Source organism: Salvelinus namaycush, chromosome 15 (genome assembly GCF_016432855.1).
Source record: "Salvelinus namaycush isolate Seneca chromosome 15, SaNama_1.0, whole genome shotgun sequence".
NCBI classification, from domain to species: domain Eukaryota; kingdom Metazoa; phylum Chordata; class Actinopteri; order Salmoniformes; family Salmonidae; genus Salvelinus; species Salvelinus namaycush.
The window spans coordinates 19683311-19704587 of record NC_052321.1 but is presented as its reverse complement, the minus strand read 5'-3'; the positions used below and the strand labels follow the sequence as shown (position 1 = coordinate 19704587).

Below are 21277 nucleotides of genomic sequence, written 5' to 3'. Positions count from 1 at the left end.
TTACGGTCAACTTTTACTTTATTAGGCACTTACTATAATATTTTTTATTTATTTAACCTCTTGAGATGGGAAAAAGTGTTTTTCATTCAGTTGAGCATGTGGTCTTTATGACCGATTTGTAAAAAATTAGGTGACAAGTTTTTTTTCACCAAGTTACACTACTCAAAAGGCACCTAATTGGTGGATCGACCCATACAAAAAAAGGCTTCAAACAGTGTATAGAGTGAAATGACTGCAGAACGCTACCCTGTCTATATGTGTGCTGTCTTGGCTTTTCACTCTGTGCTAAGCTGAGATCAGGTGGTGTGACTCCTGGGTTCTGGCATTGATTAGTAAACCCTGGGCAGGCCTGAGGAGTAGAGAGAGAAGCAGGCGTGTGAGAAGGGGCATGTGTGGCTACAGTAATGACTGTGATTCCTGGACCTGTTCCCCCTTCCTGCCCCCCTCCCTGGGTGCAGTGACTGGGGCCCAAATTCAGCCATTAGCTGACCCTGGCAGGGCAGGGGCCGGGCAGATGCCAGCAGGACCTTTTTATCCCATTCCGGCCGTGACGGCGGGAGCGATCGATGGGCGCTGCAGCTGTTTCCCTGGCTGTAGCACACCAGCAGCAGTTAGCATGGAGAAATGAGCTGCAAAGCCCCTGCCCATGCAGCCTATCTTCTCATACGGTGTCCCATGAAGATAGGAAATTCATCAGGTCCTCCTCATATACCACCTCCGCACCACCAACACATCCCTTCCCCCCTCGCCCCCAAAAAGTCCTGCACCGACCCCATACTGAACCTGTGCTTAGTGGCTGCGGAAATTAGTTAGCATGCGCAAGATTCGATTTTGGCTAGCTGGTGTGTGGCACTGGTGTGTGCCGTTGGCCCTCTTCGATTCATTTGACTGGGAGCCCCTGTAATTGCACTCCTCTCCTCCCAGAACCCCGCGCTAGCCACAGGCGACACAGAAATTGGCAGCTCGGCGGCGGATGTGGAGGCTTAAAGGGGGGGGGGGGGGGGATGAGATTGGGATGAAAAAGAGGCTTTATCGGCATCCAGGCAGGAAGTTTCTCTGTCATTTTACAAATAAAACGTTCAGCCTCGCCCACCCGCCTGCTCTCAAGTGCGTACTGTGTGTAGTGTTGGGGTGGGGGAGGCTTTCGCTGGCCAGATTGTCTGTCTGAGGGAAAGAAAGGAAGGAAAAAAACGGGCCCCATTTAAACCAGAAAGGAAAATGAGAATGTGAATGTGAATTCCTCCAATCCAATTGTGGGCTTGAGGGCAGCAGCTGGTTGTGGTAATATGGTTACAGGAGCGACCTGTGAGGTGGGGGTCAGGCCATGTAGGGTCCTTATGTCAGAGCTAGCGGCGCCTGGCCGGCCTCACGCTCACTACCAGCCTCAGGCACCATGGCTTAACTGGGCTGCTTCTCTGCTGTTTTCATAAGGGACTGTACTGCTAAGAGGCCTGCTCTGCTGTTTTTATAATGGACTGTACTGCTGAGAGGCCTGCTCTGCTGTTTTTATAATGGACTGTACAAAAATGATCAGAACCATGCATAATGCACATTCACTAATAATGACTAACTTATTGTAGCAGGCATTATAGAAAATTAACACAGATCTCATAAACAATCTCTCAAGCACAAGGCCACATGCTAATGAATAGCCAGCTAATATTTTTATTTCAAGTTTAGCCAACTTGGATGTGTTCGCTAGCTAAGGTTGAACAGTTGAATTGTTATGAACACACCCATGTGTCTGTCTCCAACTGTTTTAACAGCATGCTAGCCTGTCCACTTTGTTAAAATGTTGACATCAAGTAGCCTACCTTATTTCTCAGAATGAGAGTGAGTTGCCAATTCCTTGTAGAATTGTGTTTAAATGCATATTGCACACTTATAACTCAGACTAGACAGCTACTATAGCAGTCTTTGGCTAAAATGTTGCTAGCAGTACCTGGTACTGCAATGCCGCATGCGACAAACTGAGCATTCATTTTCCAGAAGCAATATTCATTGATACTCCTGTTTTAGTAGTGCCTGCTCTGCGTGCAATTTGAAGAGTTGAGACATAAAAAGGGTATGGTTAGAAAGTTGTGGTGTAAATTCTACCTTTAACTAATAATGAGGAGAGGCAAAATCAATTGAGCTTCACCGAGCCGAGGGCCCTCGCAAGACCACTCACGCTCCAGTCCCTCGCTCCACATTATAATTTGAACTTCACTAAGTCAAATGCCCTCACAAGGAGTCACCTGCACTCTGGTCCCTCGTTCAATGAGCTTCGCCAAGCCGAGTGCACTCGCACTCTGGTCCCTCACTCCACATTAACCTCACCAGTCCTATGGTGATCAAATCAGTACCACGGATCTGGAGTTTTGGTTGCCCTCAACTGGCTAATTAACAATCATGTCCAAGGATACCTCACTTAAAACACTCTCATCAACTCAACTCAGTCCTGCTAGTTGCCTCAGCTTTGGCCCTCTTAAGGAAGACCTCGCTCTGAGCGTACCCTCAACAGGGGCTTCAAAAGTATCCACCTGCCCCATCTTCCTTTTGGATCCTTAGGCGGATCTCAGTCTGCTCCTGTCAGAAGTGCGGTTTCCTGGGGTCTCAATTTGGAGACCTCTGTGCACAGTTTACCCAGGTCCTCAGAAACGGTCTGCAGGTGGAGGTACACCTCCTGGCAAGCTCGCCAAGAATGTGGTGGAAATTCTACCTTTAAGTAATAATGAGGAGGGGCACAGTCAATAGTCAATCAAGGTTTTACTTTTATTAAAAACATATTATAATAAGGAGGCTAGTCGCCCCACCCACGCAGGTGAAATGGAGTGAGCGACTCCTGTACAAAGAGTACAGGAGCATTTATATAGTCAAGCTACCCCATGCAAGCATCTGCAAAACACGTGACCCTATGTGTGTGTGTGTGTGTGTGTGTGTGTGAGGGGAGACAACTGGGTGAAAAGGTTGCCTCAGTCTGTCGCAACTGAGTGAGAACAATAGGGGCCAGAATGATAGGAAGTCACCCCAGACATACTTCCTCTAACAGTAGCTCAACGGTTCCCCCAAGTTGGGCAAGCAAGTGCCTTTGACTGTCGGCCCAAATGATGTATGGTCGTACTGGTCACACACACAAAACATGAATCTTTCACCCAGAAACAGGCTCCAAGCAGAACAATAGCTCTCATTGGTGTGCAGAATAACACTTTGCTCTGTCTCCAGTGAAGCTAAGAGGAACCAGTTAATTTATGTCAAGTCTTTGGCTGAGTGCCTAGACATCATGGGGTCATTCTACACAGACAGTCAGGACAGGCCTCTATTAATGCGCATGTAACAGTTTAGCTTCCGTCCCTCTCCTCGCCCCTACCTGGGCTCGAACCAGAGACCCTCTGCACACATCAACAACTGACACTCACGAAGCATCGTTACCCATCGCTCCACAAAAGCCGCGGCCCTTGCAGAGCAAGGGGAACAACTACTTCAAGGCCTCAGAGCGAGTGACATCACCAATTGAAACGCTATTAGCGCGCACCACCGCTAACTAGCTAGCCATTTCACATCGGTTACACACACACACACACTTTTCTATCCTATATGAGTTAGTTTATATGGCAATCTCAAACCCAATGCCTAGGCTTAAAAACAGATGTTTTAGTACACAAGCATTAGTAAGGTTTAACTTCAAAATGCCCTCACAAAGGTGAACTTCTCTCTCCTCTATTAAAATAATGTTTGGGTGTCCATATGACTGATTATTTTGGACCAAACCTCAAATTTACACTGAACAAAAATATAAACGCAACACGTAAAGTGTTGGTCCCATGTTTCATGAGCTGAAATCAAAAGTCCCAGAAATGTTCAATACAAACAAAAAGTGTATTTCTCAAAAATGTTGTGCACAAATTTGTTTACATCCCTGTTAGTGAGCATTTCTCTTTTGCCAAGATAATTCATCCACCTGGCAGGTGTGGCATATCAAGAAGCTGATTAAACAGCATGATCATTGTACAGGTGCACCTTGTGCCAGGGACAATAAAATACCACTTTAAAATGAGCAGATTTGTCACACCACAATGCACAGATGTTTTGAGGGAGCGTGCAATTGGCATGCTTACTGCAGGAATGTCCACCAGAGCTGTTGCCAGAGAATTCAATGTTTGTTTCTCTACCATAAGCTGCATCCAACATAGTTTTAGAGAATTTGGCAGTGTGTTCAACTGGCTTCACAACCTTCAGACCACGTGTAACCACACCAGCCCAGGACCTCCACATCCAGCTGCTTCACCTGCGGGTGGTGCTGAGAAGTATTTATGTCTGTAATAAAGACCTTTTGTGGGGAAAAACTAATTCTGATTGGCTGGGCCTCGCTCCCAAGTGGGTGGCCCTGGCTCCCAAGTGGGTGGGCCTATGCCCTCCAAGGCCCACCCATGGCTGAACCCCTGCCCAGTCATGTGAAATCCATAAATTAGGGCCTAATGAATTTATTTCAATTGACTGATTTCCTTATATGAACTGCAACATAGTAAAATCTTTGAAATTGTTGCGTTTGTACTTTTGTTCATTATAAAACATTTGAATAATAAATAAAGATTTGAATATAAACAAAATATATTGGTTAGTCCCCCAATTATAATTTTTTTAAGTGTAAATAGTGAGTTGAAACTGCTTGTCAGAGAAGAAGTAGTGATCTCTCATCTTTGTTGTAGACAGTTTCAGGGGGAGAGGCTTGGTATGTGTGTGTAAACAGAGAGGTTTCACTCTCACCCAAGTCTGTCCAAATTAAGCCCAATGCTTTCCCGCCTTTGTCGCTTGCCTTCCCGCCTTTGGGGCAACGACTCCCATTGTTGAGGTGGAGATATGAGCATCTTGTCATTATATACAGATCTCTAGGTTAAATGAGAAGGTGCACAGAAGGAGCAAAGGAGATGAGACCAAAAAGTTAATGTGAGAACAAGCGGACATAAACACTCAATAATAATAATAATAATAATAATAATAATTGGATTCTTGCATTTGTAATATCACGCAAAAACCTAAATTCGAATTAATGGAATGAATTAGATATATCGCCAAACTTTGAGGGCCAGTTGGACAAGGGCCTTTAACTGAGGCCACACATAGGAGAGCTTCTAGTGCCACTTATAGCTACAGTACTGTGTAGTAGGGACAGGGATGTGATTCGTCCCCTGATTTAATCATCAATTCCTGCTTTTCTGACATCCTCCTCTATTCATATATCATTGAAATCGACCTTCCCACAAACCAATATCCTCCTTTACCGTGATGGTCCATATTGTCCTGACTCCTAATTTCGCCGTGACGCCGCTCTCCGAGGGTGTCTCAGGGACAGTTGGTATATGCAAAAAACACATTTCCAATTCACACATGCTTATAATACATACTTGTACATGTATGAAATAGGACAAATATAAGCACCCACCAAATATTTGATTTGTTATTATTAAACATATTCCCTGGTGTTGGAGAGCTTGCTGAAGGAGAACACAAAGACACATTAGCATTTACCCAGACAGTCCTGCCTCTTGGTTCAACTCATTCTATGTAAAATGTCTAATGGTAATTAACATCCCTAGAATTTTTGTGGGCAACTTCGACATGCATATTCAACATTCTTGGTTCATTTGTCCCTGTCTGGTCTGACCTGCGCCTGTACAGATGAGATGAACCAGTGAGCACGACGTTCAATCAGCGGGTTGTGGATTTGTTTAACATTAACCCATTAGCATAATTAAGGGGTTATAATAGAATGTGCTAATTGCATTTTTTGGGTAGCGAGGGCATGTTTTCTTAATGGCTCATTAGACGCAAGTACATTAGCACATGTTTTCCTCCTCTCTCAGCGAGTCAGTCAGTGAGGAGGCTCAGTCTTAGCAGTCATGATGCCACATGATCAGGGACAGGAGTTATTCCTAATCTCTTCACCTGAGCAGGAAATACTCTGGGGCCCTAACTAGGCCCAGTCTATCCTGGTAAGGTCATGTGGTCAGGGATAAACTCTGCCCCATTAATGATGGGTAAAGACCGGTGAGGTTCGAACGGCTGGTCTTTGTCCATCACTCAATGTCCATGTCAACCACAATACTGGGGCAAGAGTGTTCTTTCTCCTTTCTCGCTCCTATGTCTTGGTTCAAAAATAGAGTTAAAATAACAGTCTGCCAATTTCCTGTAATTTCTGTCCTAACTGAATTTGTATTTATGAATAGAACATGGAAATTGGATGCAATTTGGAGTAAAGTTAATTTCAATGATTGGTTTTAAAATGTTTTTTGTTATTTGAATTTCCAATCAAAGTTGAAATTAGAAGATGTTTTACATTGTCACAACACCAGAGCTGTGGTAATAGCTAACCTATATATATATATATTTGTTTTTTATAGTAATGACTATGTTTTTTCTAAACGTGATCACCGTAGCTAGCCATGTCTAAAGCTTGTGATTTGTTCTGGTGCAGCTGCGTCACCTGGGAAACGATGAAGTTCACATAGTGTGGTCGGAGCACAGCAGGGACTACCGGCGCGGCATCATCCCCACTGACTTTGGAGACGTGCTGATCATCGTGTACCCCATGAAGAACCACACGTTCTTCATCCAGATCATGAAGAAACCACAGGTACTACAGATAAGCTGGTTGGCTGCTCTGAATACTCAATGCAAAACCAATATGGTAGTTTGTCACAATGAGATTTCAGAGTTTGCTTCTACACTTGGTTTATTATTTTCCACTAAATCCATGTCTGTAATGGGTGGTGTCATAGACTATTTTACTTGTCTTTTTTACATTAAACAAATATAATGGGTGTTATTTTCACAATTTCTCTACTAAAATTGATCAAACAGATTGGAGCAGTGCTGGAATATGTATCTGACTTTCTCAACAAACCCATCTTAACTCTCTTTCCCGGGGGTCCCACCAAACTAGCTTGTTGGTTTAGTGGGTTAACTGTCTGCCTGTCCAGCTGTGTGACTCTGAGATGGAAAGTAATGCCCTCCTCTTCCACTACAGTGCATCACCATCACTGTGGGTATGTGCTAGAGAACAACCGATATGGATTTATTAAGGCCAATGCCGATACCGTATTTTGGGGGTCAAGGAGACCGATGGACAATATCGTTAAATTTGAACATTTTGATGACCAAACCGGTATCTTGTTTTTCAAAGTGCTGCCGCCTGTATATGGACATTGTTTTGCCGAACAGTAAATTAATGAACACTTTCAATATGTCTACATGCCTTGTGTCATTTTCAAGTGTGCTTAAGCTAAATGATATGCAGCAGGAGTAGGTAGCTAAGAAGATGCTGTCCAGCTAGAGGTTCCTCAAGGACAGCTAGCAAGGAACGAGTAAGTGGTGCCGGCTTGCAACAGTTTGACACGAGGCAAGTGCGCTTGCGCTCCATAGAAGACATCGGCTGCGCTAATCCTCAACGGCCGATAGACTAGCAATGGCTAATATTGGCCAAAAATATTGTCCCGACCAATTATCGATCGTTTGACAGTGTCTGTCTCTCAGCTAGCTTTCTTCTTGGCGGCTGCTGTGTTCTAAACCGCTGCACAGTGCACACAGAGCTATAGCTGGTTTTAGTGTGTCGGGTTTTAGTGTGTCGAAGCGAAAGATTTCTCATTCCACTGACCTGCCAGCAGGACTCTGCCAACCTGTAGATGATGTCCACTGCCCTGTCTGGCCATCTACCTAATATCCCAATATCCACACAGACGGACAGAAAGACATCATTAAAACCTCTTATGAATCCCTTCACACGCCAATCCCTTTAGCGGGATTGATTTGACAACATCCAGTGAAATGGCAGCGCGCCATATTCAAACTACAGGAATATCAATATTCAACACTCACGAAAATCTATGTGTAATACATCAAAATAAAGCGTAACTTCTTGTTAATCCAGCCGCTGTGTCAGATTTCAAAAAGGCTTTACGGCGAAAGCAGACCATGCGATTATCTGAGGACAGCGCCCCGCATACAAACACATCAAAATCATATTTCAACCAGGCAGGTGCGCCACAAAAGTCAGAAATAGCTATATAATTAATGCCTTACCTTTTGAAGATCTTCTGTTGGCACTCCAAAATGTCCCAGAAACATCACAAATGGTCCTTTTGTTTGATAATGTTCTTCTTTCTGTCCCAGAAATGTCAATTTATTTGGCGCGTTTGATTCAGAAAAACACCGGTTTCAACTCGCCCAACATGCCTACAAAGTATCTAATAAGTTACCTGTAAACTTGGTCCAAACATTTCAAACAACGTTCCTAATCCAACATCAGGTACCCTAAAACGTAAATAATCAATACAATTTAAGACGGAATAAATTGTTTCCAATACAGGATAAAAACAACGTGAAGCGCGTTCCAGTTCACCAGCACCAAAACAGTAGAGTCCACCTGGAGTGACACTTACAATGAATAGCACTACTTCTTCATTTCTCAAAAGAAAAACATCAACCAATTTCTAAAGACTTTTGACATCTAGTGGAAGCAATAGGAACTACAACCAGGTTCCTCATAAATGGGGCTTCCCATAGAAAACAATTGGAAAACACAATGACCTCCAAATTTTTAAAATCTGGATGGATTGTGCTTGGGGTTTCACCTGCCAAATCAGTTGTGTTATAGTCACAGACATTATTCTAACAGTTCTAGGAACTTCAGAGTGTTTTCTATCCAACTCTACCAATTATATGCATATCCTAGCTTCTGGGCCTGAGTAACAGGCGGTTTACTTTGGGCACGCTTTTCATCCAGACGTCAAAATACTGCCCCCTAAAACCACCCAGTCCTCAGTCCAAACCTCCACCATACTCAGAACCCCTCTCATTCTTATTCTATGGTGTTCTAGAGCTAGATGTCAGTTTGAAGTGCGTTACAATCATTGAAGTGGGGGGACTTTCTGTATAATGAGCTATTCCATGCAGAGTAGACAGCAGGGTTTATGAAGGGGCTCTGACATTCACGTCACATTCCAGGTCAACGATAATTCAACTCAGCAGATTTAAGATCTCCCCAAAAACCCATGAGCAGACCCGTGTGACACACCAACCACACACACATATGCGTGCTGCTCTCAAACACAGAGAACTGACATTGTATTTGTTCAATAAAAGTTTTCTCTGGTATCGACAGTCATTTCTCTTACTCTACATTGATTTTCATTAGATGTGTGTGATTGTCATGCTAAATAACAAAACTCAAACCTTAATCACTCAAACCTGTGCCCAGTTGATGTCTCACGCATTTCATATGATTTTATGACTTAACCAGCATTTTTTTATAGCATTTTATCTGAATAATATAACATGTTAACTTTCTTCCTCTTTCTTCGTATTTGTTTCTTTCTGCCTCTATCCCTCTCTCTCCCTCCTTCCCCTTGTAGGTCCCTTTCTTTGGGCCTTTGTTCAACGGGGCCATCGTAACTGGAACGCTGCTGCCCAGCCTGGTGCGCGCCACCTGCATCAACGCCAGCAGAGCTGTCAAGTCCCGCCTGACGCTCTACCAGAGCTTGTATCCTTTCTGTTCACTCTTTACTCTGTTGCCTCTACCTTTCCTACAGTCCAGTCTGATCACAGAGCTTCAGCAGGTAGGTAGGCCAAGGAAGGGTATCTTTTTATATTCAAAGATAGATAGGTAATTGGTCAGGATCTATCCATCTATCTATCTAGCATTGTGAAGATTGTGAGAAATAACAGAAATACAAATAAACTTTTATATACAGCTAGCTAGCTGTATATAAAAGTTTATTTGTATTTCCTCACAATCTTCTTCACAATGCTCATATGAAATAATTTAAATTATAAACGGGTCGATTGTTTTGATAACGGCATTAGCACTGCCAGTGGTTTGCCCAGGCTATTTCACATGTGGATGGTGTTGGCTGATCTGCATGGTTGAGCGCTGACACTGATCTTGATGCACTGGCTGATTTGCATACAGCGATTAGCTGCGCACTGGGTTGAGGTGTGTTGCACAGCCCGCAGTAACATGTGCAGATGCATGTGGCTGTGTAGGTCTGTAGTGGTGATCTTATGTGTAACCTGTCTGTCGTCATGTATCATCTACTGAGTTTAGACGACAGCAGCAGAGACATGACTGTCATTAACCCCTCCCCTCCGTCCCTATAACAGCCTGCCTGTTGTTAAGGGCCTGACTCCAGCTGTACATGTCAGTTGGTTTAAGACAAGCGTAATCAGTGACGGAGATTAATTTGCATGTGAATGAGGGGAGGACTGAGAGAGGGGAGGAACGTTGTTTTTTGGAGCGGGCTTCGGGGGGGGGGGTCTAATCTCCCATAAAGCCTTGCTGCTCTGCTCCTCCCTGGACAGGAACAGGGTATACAGACTAGCCTCACCATCACCACAGTATCTCTCTGCCGGTCACTATGGAAACACCCAACCTCCAGCTTTTGAGGTTGGATCCAAGTTGTGCAAAGCTCATTGGTTTGCGGTGTGTAAGAAAAGAGGGCAAGGGGAGTGGGCAGTAATGGCAGAGTTGTTTTTAAGGTGAAAACATGCACTGTTTTGGGGGCTACATGTGCGGCTATACATACTGTGTGTTTGATATTTGTAGAATTTCTATGCTTGCGTGTATGTGCATGCACATGGGTGTGTGTGTGTCTCCATCACACCCACCCATCAGCGAGCCTCATATCAGCCCCTCTCAGGGTCCCTGGGGGCATCAGTGGGACAGCAGAGTGACAGATGCCGGTTACCAGACGCCAAGTGAATTACTCCAGGGTGAGATGGTTTGAGCTGCCACAGGCCTGCCTGCTTGCACTGGAAGCCCAGGGGAGGGGAGCCAGCACTGGGCTGGGAAAGACCAGGCGTACCTGGCATTCCTTAGCAGGTGGAGAGCAACACGACAGCTGTATCTATGAGATGAGATAAGCGCTGGCCTGGGCTGGCTAGGCTGACGCGTTGGCAGTGTGAAGCAGCCAGCCAGGCTGAGGCCCCACATACTGCAGGTCTGGAGGATGAGCTGACAAATGGAGCCTCCCAGCCAATGGATGCTGGTAGTGCCAACTGGTTTATGTGTGTGTCTGGGCCTCCTGGCTGGAAGACTTGGTGAAGAGAAAAGGATTATGTTTAAACAAAAGAATCGTCATGGGGGTGATGAGTCTGTTTTATCAAGGCAGGGAGCACACACAAACACACACACACACACACAAACTATGTTGTAAAGATATTTTTATTTCTTTAATCCTACCAGCAAATTAAGTTCACTCTATTTTCTGAACAATGTTTGAAATGATACAATTTAGAATGCTATTTGAGATGTATTACCTCAACAAAGAGCAGTAATACCTGAACTAAATGATTTATCTAGACTTGAGCCACAGGCAAGACCCATTCCTTCCTCTGATTATGTCACAGAAATGGCTGCTGTTGTAAATGTTTTTTGTACAAGTCAGAACAGTGACCTGTCTGGTTGTGTAGCAGAGATTAAATCCCTATCCAGCGTTTCCCCCTCACAATGCCCCGGCACTTCTCAATCTGCTGTTTGTAGCCAGGTCACTCTTCAAGGTAATTCGTTTAATATTTCTTCAATGAGAAGCCACATGACCCCTGTGCATCCAAATAAAGGCTGGCCTGGCGCTGTGGGGCTCTGCTCTGTGGTGTCCTCTCTCCCGCTCCCTCCGCCACAGAACTGGAGAGGTCTCCAGCAGCCAGGCGCTCTGCTGCACCATCACTACGGCTAATTGGATTTTGTATTGAAAAATGACCACCAACCACATCACCTGAGAACACACACAGCAAATCCTCCTTTCCGCTACAGCGGACTGTGCACCATGGCAAACGGAGAAGTGTGTGTGTTTGTCTGTGTGATACAAAACACTGACCAATGGACATACTTGAATCATGTCTGTACAAGTGGATTTATGTGTGTCATTCTCCTCAAGCTCTGTACAGCATTCTGCTCTATTCAGTGACAACACAGTAATATTATTTCAGAGCCCTCAGCGCTATTGAATGTGAAAGACAGTCCTGCCCCCACAAACATGTTACAAGGCAGTCAGAAATCATACATAATGTAATCTATTATTGATAGGGCCTTGTTGGAAGAGGCAGCTGCCTTGGCTGTATGAGTCCTAATAGTCACCCTGTATGAACCCTGAGCAGCGAGCTGGCTGGCTGTCTACTCCACTGTCAGTAGAGATCCATTGTGGGTGGTGAGGACATTACATGAGGGAGGAAAATAATCAGATGGGAAAGCTCCCACTATCCAAGTAGCACTCCATATATCAATCATACATTAATAAGAGAAAGAATTTGATGAACTTCCCTGACATCCGATGTGTAATTTATTTCCAACCATGTGGAAGTGATGTGGCTATAGTAGAAGTGTCTCTGAGTGGACTTCCTCTGCTGGCACATAGCCTGTTGGGTTTCTGACTGGAGGCTTTATCCAACAGTCAGTAAGTGTTATTCTCTCTCAGGAACAGGCACTAGGGTTTGATGTGCCGTCACTCCTAGTGTGTGTGTGTTTAGGTGGCAGGAGCCTTTAATAGGTGAGAGGAAGTAGAGCTGACCTTCATTCTGAAACGCAGCCTCCCTGCCGGACAGAATCAATAGCTTTTGCGCGCTGCCCTTACTCCCCTCCCCTAAGACAGACAGACAAACAGACAGACACACACACACACACACACACACACTGAGCGATCCATCTCCAGGCAGCGATCAATAGCCATAATCTATGGGCCATGGCCAGTCATGTGAGCCGGTCTTTTCAAATCCAAATCAAATGTTATGTCACATGCTTCGTAAACAACAGGAGTACACTAACAGTGAAATGCTTACATACAGCCCTTCCCAACAATGCAGAGAGAAAGAAAATAGAGAAATAATAGAAAAGTTTTAACGCATAATAATAAAAGTAATAATAAATGCACAGTGAGTAATGATAACTCGGCTACATACACGGGGTACCAGTACTGAGTCCATGTGCAGGGGTATGAGGTAATTGAGGTAGATATGTAACTAGGAATAAAGTGACGGATCATAAACAGTAGCAGCAGCATATGGGACAAGTTTTTTTTTTTTTTTAAATGAAAGGGGCAATGCAGATAGTCCGGGTGTTTTGTTAACTATTTAGCAGTCTTATGGCTTGGGAGTAGAAGCTGTTCAGAGTCCTGTTGGTTCCAGACTTGGTGCATCAGTACTGCTTGCCGTGCAGTAGCAGAGAACAGTCTAACAAATCAAATCAAGCTTTATTTATACAGCACATTTCAGACATGGAATGCAACACAATGTGCTTTACTGCCAAAAACAAATAAAAAACATGGATAATAAAAGCTGAAATATTTACTTCACAGCAAACATAAGATAAAAAACAAATGAGACAAACTGAACAACAAAAACCTTCCTAAGGAAAAGCAAAGCTAAAAATATGGGTTTCAAGGTCCACAGTTTCAGCCCCCCCTCATGTGCTCTAGCAGGCTATTCCAGAGGCTGGGGACATAACTAAAGGCTGCCTCCATGCTTCTTGGTCCTAAGCTTTGGGATCGTTTTGAGAAGGCCAGTGCCAGAGGGCATGAGGACCTACTGGATACATCACTTGAAAACATGTCTGACATGTACTTTGGTGAACAATCGTGGATTGATTTAAAAATCAATAGAATAATCTTAAAATTAATTCTAAAACTCACAGGCAGCCAGTGCAGAGACCTTAAGACCGGTGTAATGTGTGTGTGTGCCATCTGGTCTTGGATAGCACCCCAATCTATGATTTATGGTGGCTGAAGTCTTTGACAATTTTATCGAGGTTTAGAGTTCCTGGATGGCAGAGAGCTCAGCCCCAGTGATGTACTGGGCCATATGCACTACCCTCTGTAGCGCCTTGCTGTCGGGTTGCCAACCATTTGCCATATCAAACGGTGATGCAGCCAGGGAAGATGTGGCGGATGTGTTGTTGCCTACCCTCACCACCTGGGGGTGGACCGTCAGGAAGTCCAGGATGCAGTTGCACAGGAAGGTGTTCAGTCCCAGTGTCCTTAGCTTAGTGACGAACTATGATGTTGAACGCTGAGCTGTAGTCGATGAACAGCATTCTCACATAGGTGTTCCTCTTGTCCAGGTGGGAAAGGGCAGTGTGGAGTGCAACATAAATTGTATCATCTGTGGATCGAGGTGAGGAAGAGGATATTTAAGATACTGTTTCAGATGTTTTCAGAAGATGGGCAGGGACTCTGCTGTCCTAGATTCAGGAGCTGCCCTCCCTTAGGGGTGGGAGGGCCTAGAGACCTGAGATGGCAGAACGGAGTGCTTGGTTTGGGTTGTAGGGTTTGAACATATCCTGAAGGTAGGGAGGGGCAGTCCCTCTTGCTGTTCCGTAGGTAAGAACCATGGTCTTGTAGTGGATGTAAGCTTCAACTGGAAGCTAGTGGAGTGTGCGGAGGAGCGGGGTGACATGAGAGAACTTGGGAAGGTTGAAAACCAGGCAGGCTGCTACATTCTGGATAGGTTGCAGGGGTTCGATGGCACAAGTGGGGAGCCCAGCCAACAGCGAGTTGCAGTAGTCCAGACGGGAGAGGACAAGTGCCTGGATTAGAATCTCATGCTCAATCTACGGATGTTGTAGAGCATGAACCTGCAGGAGCGGGTCACTGCTTTGATGTTTACAGTGAACAACAGGGTGTTGTCCAGGGTTCCAGGGAGGGCTACACTCTAAACTGTGGAGTTGTCAACCGTGATGGAGAGGTCTTTGAGTGGGCAGGCCTTCCCCGGGAGGTAGAACAGTTCCATCTTATTGAGTTTGAGGTGATGGGCCTACATCCAAGTTGAGATATCTGCCAGGCACGCAGAGATGCGTGTCGCCACCTGGGTGTCAGAGCGGGGGAAGGAGAAAAGTAGTATATTGAGTGTCATCCGCATAGCAATAATAGGAGAGGCCACGTGTGAGGATGTGACGGAGCCGAGTGACTTGGTGTATAGCAAGAAGAGTAGAGGGCCTAGAACCGAGCCCTGGGGGACACCAATAGTGAGAGTATGTGGTGCAGACACAGATCCTCTCCACGTCACCTGGTAAGAGCGGCCTGCCAGGTAGGATGCAATCCAAGAGTGTGCATAGCCTGCGACGCCCAGCCCTGAGAAGGTGGACAGGATGATCTGATGGTTCACGGTGTCAAAGGCAGTGGATCGATCTAGTAGGATGAGAACAGAGGAGAGCGAGTCAGCTTTGGCAATGCGGAGAGCCTCCGTTACACGGAGAAGAGTAGTCTCGGTTGAGTGACCCGTCTTGAAGCCTGACTGGTTAGGGTCAAGAAGATTGTTCTGCGAGAGATAACGAGAAAGTTTATCAGAGACACCACGCTCAAGTGTTTTGGAAAGAAAAGAAAGAAGGGATACCAGTCTATAGTTTTTGACGTCAGATAAGTTGAGTGTTGGTTTCTTGGGGAGGGGAGCAACTTGGGCCATTTTGAACTCAGAGGGGACGCAGCCAGTGGCCAGGGATGAGTTGATGAGGAATTGGAGAAGGTCTCCAGAGATCGTCTGGAGGAGGGGATGGGTTCGAGCAGGCAGGTTGTCGTGTGGCCAGACCTCACTAGTCACAGGATGTCATCTGGAGTTAGGGGAGAAAGAGGTCAAGGCATAGAGTAGTTCTGTGTGAGTGAGACAAGTGGTCTCTAAATGCTGAGTAGCGGATGTCGTCAACCTTTTTTTCCAAAGTGGTTGACAAAGTTGTCCGCGTAGAGGGAGGGGGTGGAGGATTAAGGTAGGGAGGAGAAGTTGGAAAATAGTTTCCTAGGGTTAGAGGCAGAAGCTTGAAATTCAGATTGATAGAATGTGGCTTTAACAGTGGATACATAAGAAGAGAAGGTAGAGAGGAGGGAGTGAAAGGATGATAGTCCCAATGATTGGAGAGTCTCGAGTTGAGGTTGTACAGTTTATTCTCCAGTGATTGTACAATCGCCAAAAGAACGGAGGGTAGAGGCGGTTTATGTACTCGCCGACGTCGTTTCGTCAGGGTGCCTGCACGTCGCCCTCTCTTATGCTGCCTTTTTGGATTCTGGTCCATTAGGGCCTGGTCCTGGGTGAGCAGTATGTCTTGTGCCTCCGACTTGTTCACGTAGAAATCTTCATCCAAATCGCTGTTCTCATGTCCAGAAGCTCTTTATGGTCATAGGAAATGATGACAGAAACATGTACTGTACACAATTGTTTTTTTAGATCAGCGCACAAAAACATACAAAATAACCGGGAAAAACGGCTGCTATCCATAGCGCCATCTCTTTGAAGTGGCATTGTGGGAAACATGCAGTGTAGTAGCAGGGAGAAAGGCATGTTTCATCTTCTTAGTGAACCACACAGAGCCCAGTGGAAGCTAGGACTGCTGCCCACCTAACGGAGCCCAGTGGAAGCTAGGACTGCTACCCACCTAACAGAGCCCAGTGGAAGCTAGGACTGCTGCCCACCTAACGGAGCCCAGTGGAAGCTAGGACTGCTACCCACCTAACGGAGCCCAGTGGAAGCTCGGACTGCTACCCACCTAACAGAGCCCAGTGGAAGCTAGGACTGCTGCCCACCTCACGGAGCCCAGTGGAAGCTAGGACTGCTGCCCACCTCACGGAGCCCAGTGGAAGCTAGGACTGCTGCCCACGTAACGGAGCCCAGTGGAAGCTCGGACTGCTACCCACCTAACGGAGCCCAGTGGAAGCTCGGACTGCTACCCACCTAACAGAGCCCAGTGGAAGCTAGGACTGCTGCCCACCTCACGGAGCCCAGTGGAAGCTAGGACTGCTGCCCACCTCACGGAGCCCAGTGGAAGCTAGGACTGCTGCCCACGTAACGGAGCCCAGTGGAAGCTCGGACTGCTACCCACCTAACGGAGCCCAGTGGAAGCTAGGACTGCTACCCACCTAACAGAGCCCAGTGGAAGCTAGGACTGCTGCCCACCTAACGGAGCCCAGTGGAAGCTAGGACTGCTACCCACCTAACGGAGCCCAGTGGAAGCTCGGACTGCTACCCACCTAACAGAGCCCAGTGGAAGCTAGGACTGCTGCCCACCTCACGGAGCCCAGTGGAAGCTAGGACTGCTGCCCACCTCACGGAGCCCAGTGGAAGCTAGGACTGCTGCCCACGTAACGGAGCCCAGTGGAAGCTCGGACTGCTACCCACCTAACGGAGCCCAGTGGAAGCTAGGACTGCTACCCACCTAACGGAGCCCAGTGGAAGCTAGGACTGCTACCCACCTAACGGAGCCCAGTGGAAGCTAGGACTGCTACCCACCTAACAGAGCCCAGTGGAAGCTAGGACTGCTACCCACCTAACAGAGCCCAGTGATACAGGCCCAGCCTCATATAGCCTACCGCTCTACCAGCTCTGTAGCTCAGCCTTTGCATGCTCATAAAAACATATATGTGAGACTCTTGCAGTTGATATTGGCCTACTGCTTTCTGTAGTTTTTCGACTCCCCGGTGGCCATGCATGTTTAATTAGGGTTTTAGTAGTATTGAGTGTTGTATTCTCACTCTCCTCTGAATAAGGCTTGGTTTCCCTTTGTCATTGTCCCTACATGGATAACAATGTCTTCTTTAGTACAAGACAATTCTTTACCTAGTCAAGATGAAAGCATGCTTCAGTCTATGAAAGGAGGTTATGAATGGAAGCTGTCATGTTAGTGTAGCTGAACATGTATTATTTAGCATTGCTGATAGGCCTTTATTTGCCAGCTGTTGTGCCATAACACTCACCAGTCTGCAGCCATCTCCCTGTGAACTGAGTGCTTGGCTTGGCACAGTGTGAGCTCTATACTGGTCCGGCCCATTAAGAGGGGTGAGCTGAGCTGTGGATAACTAGCCAACATCCCTCTTCCATAAGCCTATCAGTGAGAAGTGATGTGTGCAACTCTAACTCACCTCTGTCTTTGCCTTCGATTTAGAGGGGTTGTGAAGTCGTGTGGAAGAGCAACCTGTTTCTATTAGTTTAGGGTATTGTTACTCTATGTGTCCAGTCCAGCTCTGTCACAGTCCAGCTCTGTCACAGTCCAGCTCTCGGGGAACATTCTGACCCAATGGGACCCCAGAAATCTGTGGCAGGCTTTGGGCCTACAGTGCTAGGCAGGGTGGAGGTAGGTAGGGGTAACTGAGGGAGGTGAGTTGGGTTGGAGACTGTTGTTGGGTGAAGCAGGTCTTGGGTGGAGTTACCTAGGCAATAGGCTGGGCTTGAGTTTGGAGGGGGCCGGGGACTGGATGGAAAGGGGCCTGTGGTTGGGCTTTATGCCATTTTACTGAATGTTTTAACCTAATCCCATTATCAGTGTAGCGCACTGCCTTTCCTCCACTCCTCCGCTCTCCGACTGCTCCCACACGTCTCCAGCTGACCAGCTGTTCCTGGGGCTCATGACAATGTCCGATGTGTTCAGATCACTGAGTCCCTCCCACCCAGCACCCACACACCACCACTCCACGCCCGCTCGCTCAGTCTCCGAACAGCAGACAGCTCTGCCACTGAGGCTAAGAAGGGCCTGGAGGGCTAGGGGGGAGAGGGGGGCACGCACAGGCCTGTCAAACCCAGCCCTGACTCAGGAGGCAGCCTGGCCGGATGGCATATGGCGTCTAGCTTCATACAACATGCAAAAGTATTCTCTTCCCTCTCCACCCCCTCCCTTCCCTCCCTCCCCCACTGCTAATGCAGAATGACTCATAGCATTACAAAAAAAAATCTTCCTCAGTCCCTCTTCCCTCTCCCCCCAATACTACCTCTAACAAAAGGGGTCTCTCACGCACCCTCAGTGAAAGCCCTCGGGCCGGTGGCTGAGCGGAGCGCAGGGCCAGACTGTTAAACACAGGTAGAGCAGGCGTGGAAACAGACGTCTGACAGCAGGGACTGAGGGGCTTGATGACAGTGCAGGGCCCTTAAATGCCATACATACACGGTTTGTGTTTGTGCACTGATCCTGGGCATGAGAAGAACACAGAGAGGATGAGGGGTAAGGGTGGTTTAGTCTGAAAAATAAAATGCTGCTTCTTTGTCTAATGTTTTGTTGGAGTTTGTGTTATGGGTAGGCTATGCTGAAGTTAAACTGTCAATAGCCTCTTAAATGGAAGAATTTATAATGCCTTTATTTGATTGTAGTGCGTTGTTTTCAAAAAATGTCCATTCAAAATTGTGATCGTGTTGATCGAGCTAATATTGAATTGGTCTTTGAAGTTGTAAGCTAATAAAAAGTTACAAATAAAGATGCGCCATCCACAGTTGCTGCACAAGCCAAATGTTGTTTCCAATACATATGCCAACCTGATAAGACACTCAATATTTCAGATCCCTGTTTGTACACATTACAACACAGTATAATGTTACTGAAAGAATGTCCATTCATGTCAATTTGGTATCTTTAAACTTGAACCCATGCCCCTCCCCTCCCTGCTCCGTCTGTTATGCATTCATGCCTGACATCTGTCTGTTTGTAAGAGTGCAGTGAAAGGCAGAGAGGTTGCCAGATCTGCGTGGGATCCCCCTTACTCTCCCACCAGCCAGCCAGCCCCAGTTGGAAGGTGTGATGTGTCAGGTAGCGTTACTGGGACCATCATTATGAACTTGTCAGGAGTAAACCCCGGAGGGGTTCGGTAGCCATTAGACACCCCTAGTTCTAATAACTGTGAAAGCTGTCTCTGTTGCATGCTATTAAACCCTGGGCCATTCTTCCATATGTCTTGTTGTTATGGGGTTAATTTATCTATTGATTTGTGGAGAAAAACATGCGATAAAGGAATCCCTGGTTGAAAAGTCTTTCTCTGAGAAGATTGGTGTTGATGGTTTATTCATGTTAAGTATTTGGCTTTGTTAGCGGTCATAGCTGTGGACAGCAGTGGTCATACTCTGTGTGTGTAGGCTACTGTTTTACTCTGTGAATTATTAAGCCCCAGCGTCACGGTGTATCAATACTTTGAGTCCTTGCATATGGAAGGCCGTCCTCTCTGCCTTTCACTGACTCAGTACCAGTACCACAGTACATTTCAGTGAAGAGGACATGTTAATAGTGATTGATGTGTGTGTGGTTCTACGGAGGGTTTAAAACCTCTCTGCTTTAAGTGATTAGCATTTAGCTAGCCATTCCATCTGTTCCCCTAGCCCTGTTTAATTAATGAACTTTCTTTCTCTCCTCTCCTCTCCTCTTCTCCCCTCCCCAAGCCAGCCAGCCAGCCAACCAAACGCCACTAAAGGAAAGCTGTTAGCCCTCTCAGGTTATACAAATGGATGCTTGTTCTTGTTTCCCCTACAATGGCTGCGTTTTCATTGATTAGTTTGGTTTTGTTTCCCCTCTTTTGTCTCGGGGTTCTTGAGGGAGGGTTAATGAGCTTTCCTGGGAAGCCTCCGCACTTGGAATCTAGGAATAAATAGGATTTGTATTTTCTTTTGTTACGCTCTTGGCAGAAAAGCAAAACTGTGTGTGTGTGTGTGTGTGTCCATGTTGATGGGATATGTGTGAATGGATAGTGAAGGCCCTGACGCTGGAATGGTCCGGAGAGTTTTCTAGGGTTGCTGCCTGGTCCATTATTCCTCATCAGAATCAGTGGGCCTGGAGCACTCAAACACTGGGCTCTGTTACCCTCCTGTCTCCTTAGGCTTGATATCTTGTAGAAGATGGAGGAAAGAATATATGTAAAACCCCTCTTTCTGTCCTTCTCTCCATTTCTCTCTCCCCCTTTGTATCTCTTGTTTCAACGAGGCACTGGACAGCCTTTGTCAAGATAAAGCTGGCTTCTTTGTTTGCCAGCATTTTTTTTTATCCTCTTGCTAATCGCTGTGGTCGTGTGCCTATGTTGGAGCCCATATTTCACGCTCCGCTCTTCTTTGTCTGACGCCTGCCCTGATAAGGATCCCCGTTCTAGGTCCGCTCTGATATTGAAATCCTCCAGCGTCGCAGAGAGAGCCTTCAATCATCCATTATCTATGCTCCAGTGATTACCATTCAATATCTCAGTCGCTCGTCCTCACCGGCCATAGCACTAAGAATGTCCCCTGAAAAGACCAGGGCTAGCTCTTCTCTGTTGCATTCAAGGATATCCACAGATATTTCTGTCGTCGTCTCGAGACGGCCCGTATTCAATGCTACCGGGAAATGTCAGCAAAATGTCACTCATCAATTACCCCAGAAATCACTCGGTCTCTGTGATGTGACCCTGGGTTAGGGACTTCTTTTGTCAAGAAACCTTTGTCCTCGCTAAATTTTCTCCTAAAATAGACATTATGCTAGCTTTTCAATTCTCTTTTATCATAATGAGACTAGAACCACTGTCTGAAGATTTGCTCCATTGCCTTTAATGTC

At 46.2% G+C, this 21277-nt stretch overlaps 1 protein-coding gene across 1 annotated transcript in view; it reads left to right on the top strand.

Annotated features, from left to right (window-relative positions):
* The window catches only part of LOC120060283 (ral GTPase-activating protein subunit alpha-2-like), a 186044-nt gene that overhangs the window by 132179 nt on the left and 32588 nt on the right, over positions 1-21277 (top strand). The window contains exons 37-38 of the mRNA XM_039009470.1: positions 6455-6613; positions 9390-9517. Coding sequence (XP_038865398.1) covers positions 6455-6613; positions 9390-9517 — 287 coding nt within the window. The remainder of the gene's footprint in view (positions 1-6454; positions 6614-9389; positions 9518-21277) is intronic.